The sequence below is a fragment of the Nicotiana tabacum genome, chromosome 14, assembly GCF_000715075.1.
Source record: "Nicotiana tabacum cultivar K326 chromosome 14, ASM71507v2, whole genome shotgun sequence".
Classification (NCBI taxonomy): Eukaryota; Viridiplantae; Streptophyta; class Magnoliopsida; order Solanales; family Solanaceae; genus Nicotiana; species Nicotiana tabacum.
Window position 1 is genome coordinate 19,339,114 of NC_134093.1, and position 4,683 is coordinate 19,343,796.

General features: G+C 37.6%; 1 protein-coding gene across 1 annotated transcript; it reads left to right on the forward strand.

Annotated features, from left to right (window-relative positions):
- The first annotated feature begins 331 nt into the window (after positions 1-331).
- LOC142168693 (phylloplanin-like) lies at positions 332-1,585 on the forward strand. The gene is made up of 2 exons (XM_075229387.1): positions 332-550; positions 1,136-1,585. Exons 1-2 carry the CDS (start codon positions 388-390, stop codon positions 1,432-1,434), a joined length of 462 nt encoding a protein of 153 aa, XP_075085488.1. The 5' UTR covers positions 332-387; the 3' UTR covers positions 1,435-1,585.
- Positions 1,586-4,683: the final 3,098 nt, after the last annotated feature.

Below are 4,683 nucleotides of genomic sequence, written 5' to 3' on the forward strand. Positions count from 1 at the left end.
GGTTATTACATGACCAAACACAATTTGTTTATCAAATACTTTCAAAATAATTTGCCAAACATAAATTATTTTTCAATGTAAGTAAATTTTAGAAGTAAAGGATGTGCTGCTATTGATTATTGAAGTTTACATCATTTGTATGTAGTTATAGCCAGAGTGACCACCGATATCTCATATAGCAATGAACAAGTGGATTAGGGCTTTTAAAATTTCAATTAGTTCATTCAAATATATACGTAATAACATTATAATCCACTTTCACAACAAGTGGATTAGGGGTTTTGAAATTTCAGCCGATGATATTTACTATAAATTAGTCATGCACACACCTTAATTGAGCAACACAATTTCTTACAGCAATAACTATCACATATCAAAATAACTGCCATGGCTTTAGCAAAAATGTTCATGATTTTCCTTTTGGCTGCATTAATCGCAACCCCCGCTGTTGTTGCCCAACTTGTTTCAATACGTATAAGTGGGGTTGTACTTTGTAGCGTTAACGGCAATTTAGATGTCATCAACGGACTCACCCCCCAAGTTTTTTCTAGTAAGTTTTTTTATTTTGTACGTAGACTTTTTTATATATATATATATATATATATATATATATATATATATATATATATATATATATATATATATATATATATATATACACAAAAAGGGAACTCTCCCCAATCGAATAATAAATTAGCTCTATATATACACTAAATCCTATGATAGATGTCGTAAGTGGCATTATTAACCTATGATATATGAGTATATACACACGGTCAGATGATTCAAGAGATAACTACAAGTAAACTTTCTTAATATTTATGCAGATTTAATGATTTGAAGTGTAAGAGAAATAACACGACATCTATTAATCCTTTCATAACAATGGGTGAGGATGGTATAAATATAGAGTAACTTGAGGCGAATGAATCCTACACTCGCAGTCATAAGATGCATATGGCCCGATCATAAGACGTTTCAGGATGTTGAACTGTATGATCATTTCATTTAAAAGTCTAAAAAGTGTGAGATAATATATTTTTATTTACATAATTAATTTTATTTTCAACATGTCAGCTAAAATGCAAAGTTGATCTAATTACGTAAATAATATTAACATCATTTAACTTTGCAGATGCAACAGTGCAATTGAGGTGTGGAACAAGAAATGTGGTATCAAGTACAATAACAAATGGATCAGGAGTATTTTCCTTGGTGGTAGATTCTCGTGTAAATACTTTGCCATTGCTATTGTCCAACTGTCGTTTAGTAGTTGCAACTCCACTCTCAACATGTAACGCGAGCTTACCATCTGTTGGGCTTTTGGCATCATCCTTGAGAATTGTAAATATCGGTATTGGCGGTTTCGGCGGTCTTATTAATGTCGGTTTAGGTCCTACTGGTTTTATACTTAATCCTAACCTCATTTTATAGTGAACGAGTTAGCCTGCTAGTGCTTAATTAGCACTACTACTATGCATCAGCTAGTTAACCTTCTTGGCCAGTTGTTTACTGTATGAATAAGGACAGTTGTTTCCACTAGTGAATAAAGTGCAAATAATATTTGCAAGTTTTATATTGGAGCCATTTAATCGTATTGTGTGTGTTATTATTTTGTTTTTAGCTTTGTCTTATATATTACCCCTTCTTATATTTTGTTTCATACATGCGGAAATGACTCCAGAATGAGCTTCGACCTAACGGCTCTACATAATAAGGACACGTGAAATAAGAATGAAGGGACATAAAAAGAGAATATAGTGAAAGCGGGATAATATAAAATTAAGGAAGAAACTGTAAGATGATAATGTCGGTCAAACGATAAGATAATAAAGACTAATAAAAATAACGAATAAAACAAAAATAATATCTTATTCAAAGTTATATAATAATAGGACCCAATAAAGTAGCTGGCAAGGTATAATACCCCATATAGAGGCACCATGCTTGGTGGGATTAATGAGAAAGAAGATATATATTATTAGTTATATCAATAACATCTCTAGGGAAGGGAAAATAAAAGTTTATATCACGACCCAAATCTCAACCTGTCGTGATGGCGCCTATCGTATTATTAGGTAAGCCGAAATGTAATGACCCGGCTGGTTATAGCCCTGTTTCCCGTATTTCTGCTTCTTTTGTGCTTTATAGCTGTATTATGTCTTACCAGGTTGGTTGGTTCAGGTCCGGAGTGATTTTGGAGTGAATTGAGACACTTAGTCTCTTAATTGGAAGCTTAAGTTGAAAAAAGTCAACCTGATATCTACTTGTGGGAAACGACCTCGAATTTGAATTTTTATGATTCTGTTAGCTCAGTTAAGTGATTTTGGACTTAGGAGCGTGTCCGGAATATGATTTGGAGATCCGTAGTAGAATTAGGCTTGAATTGGCAAAAGTTGAAATTTTAGCGATTTTGGACAGTAGTGAAAATTTTGATACCAGGGTCCGATTGGATTTTCGGAGGTTGGAATAGATTCGTGGTGTCATTTTTGACTTGTGTGTAAAATTTGAGGTCAATCGAACGTGGTTTGGTAGGTTTTGGCGTCGTTTGTGGAATTTGAAAGTTTTAGAAGTTCTTTAGGCTTGAATCCGGGTGTAATTGATGTTTTAATGTTGTCTTGAGTGATTCTAAGGTAAGACTAAGTTCGCATGGGGTATATGACTTGTTGGTATGATTGGTTGAGGTCCCGAAGGACTCAGGTTGATTTCGGGTGGTTAACGGCTTGATGGGAGTTGAAGAATTGTAGCTGAAGCTGATGCTATTGGTGTAACCGCACCTGCGGAGTGGGAACCGTAGGTGCGAGCCCGCAGAAGCAAAGGAGGAGCCACAGATGCGTCTAAGGAGGATCTGGGCAGAGGACGCAGGTGAGATGGCATTCCCGCACCTGCGATGGTCGCAGAAACAGATTTAGGGGCGCAGGTGCGAGTATGGACCGCAGGTGCGATGTAGTTCCCGCACCCGCGAAGACCGCAGATACGGTCACTTAATCGCAGGAGCGGAGGCAGTGTGTGGGGATTTTTTTCTACAGAAGCGGGGCTTTGCCAGCAAATGCGGCTCCGCAGATGCGAAAATGGAGCCGCATGTGCGAGAAGTCTAGGCAGAACCTATAAATAGAATACTTCGAGATTTTTCACCATTTTCATCATTTTTGAGCTCGGATTTTGGGGATTTTGGGAGAGGTTTTGGAGTAATCATTGAGGTAAGTTTCTTGTGCCTATTTATCTTCAATAATGGTGTTTCTGCACAGATTTTTCACCTAGTTGGTGAGTGTTTTACGTGAGATTTGGGAGATTAGGGCTTGGAAATTGGAGAGTTAATTTTGGGGTTTTGGAGGGGCAATTGAGGTCGGATTTTGATAAATTTGGTATGGTTAGACTCGTGAGTAAATGGATTTTGGGTTTTGTGACTTTCGTCGGGTTTCGAGATATGGACCCGGAGGGGCGGGTTGAGCCGATTTCGGAGTTTGGGCTATATATTTGTAGTTTGTTTGTGGAATTGATCCTTGTAACCAATATTGATTATCTCGTACTATTTGTGACTAGATTCAGGGCATTTGGAGGCCGATTCGTGAGGCAAAGGCATTTTGGAGTAGGATTTCTACGCGGTTGAGGTAAGTAACAGTCTTAAATCTGGTTTTGAGGGTATCAAACCCCGAGAATTGGTATAATGTGAATATTTGGAGGTGACGCACATGCTAGGTGATGGGCGTGCGAGCATGCACTGTGAGGGATTGCGACTTGGTCTGTCCCGTGAGACTATAAAGACGAGTAGCCATTGTTATTACTTGTTTTCCTTGTCTTTAAGCAATTGACTGCTTTTCATGTTAAAAACCATGCTTAGGCCATATGATATCACTGTTGGGACCTGCAGTGGTCGTATACTTGTTGAATTGACTGTTAATTATTGTCTTGTACTCAGTCACAGTTTTACTTGTGTGTTATATCTCTATTTCCTCTCATTTCTTGTTGATACTTGTCGTATTTTCTGCTTGGGCTGGTTATTATTATATTCTGTGAGCCCGAGAGGCTGGAGAGGTTAGTGACTGAGATAGGGACTGAGTGCCGAGCTACGAGCTGTGAAGTATATGGATCTTTTTCCATATCCCATATATATATATATATATATATATATATATATATATATATATATATATATATATATATATATATATATATATATTTGGATCGGGTTGCACGCCACAATAATATTGGATCGGATTGCACGCCGCAACAATATTGGATCGGGTTGCACGACGCAACAAATATTAGATCAGGTTGTGCACCACAGCAATATAGCGCTTGGGCTGAAGGAGCCCCTCCAGAGTCTGTACACCCCCAGTGAGCACAGGTACCTATCGTGAGTGTGTATTGAGGGCTGAGAGCCGAGAGTATGTGCTGTTGAGATGAGTTGAGTGACTGCTGCCTTGTGAGGCTGTACTTGCTTTTATTTATTATTGCACTTAGTTGTTATCTGTTGTTGTTGTGAAATTTTTGGAAGGTTCATATCTGTTTTGCTTGAGCTCGAACTGATTTGACTTATACCACTGGATTTGAAAGTATGTCCACTATTTACTGAAAACTTTTGATACGAACTGCATTTTTATAGCTCGTCACTGCTTCTCAGTTCCTTATTTAATTATTTTCTTGTTGAGTTAGTTGTACTCATGCTACAACCTGCACTTC

Coding starts and splice junctions, on each gene's coding strand:
- LOC142168693 (XM_075229387.1), top strand. CDS start 388: ATGGCTTTAGCAAAAATGTTCATGATTTTCCTTTTGGCTGCATTAATC. Junction 551..1,135: donor CACCCCCCAAGTTTTTTCTA/GTAAGTTTTTTT, acceptor TTAACTTTGCAG/ATGCAACAGTGCAATTGAGG.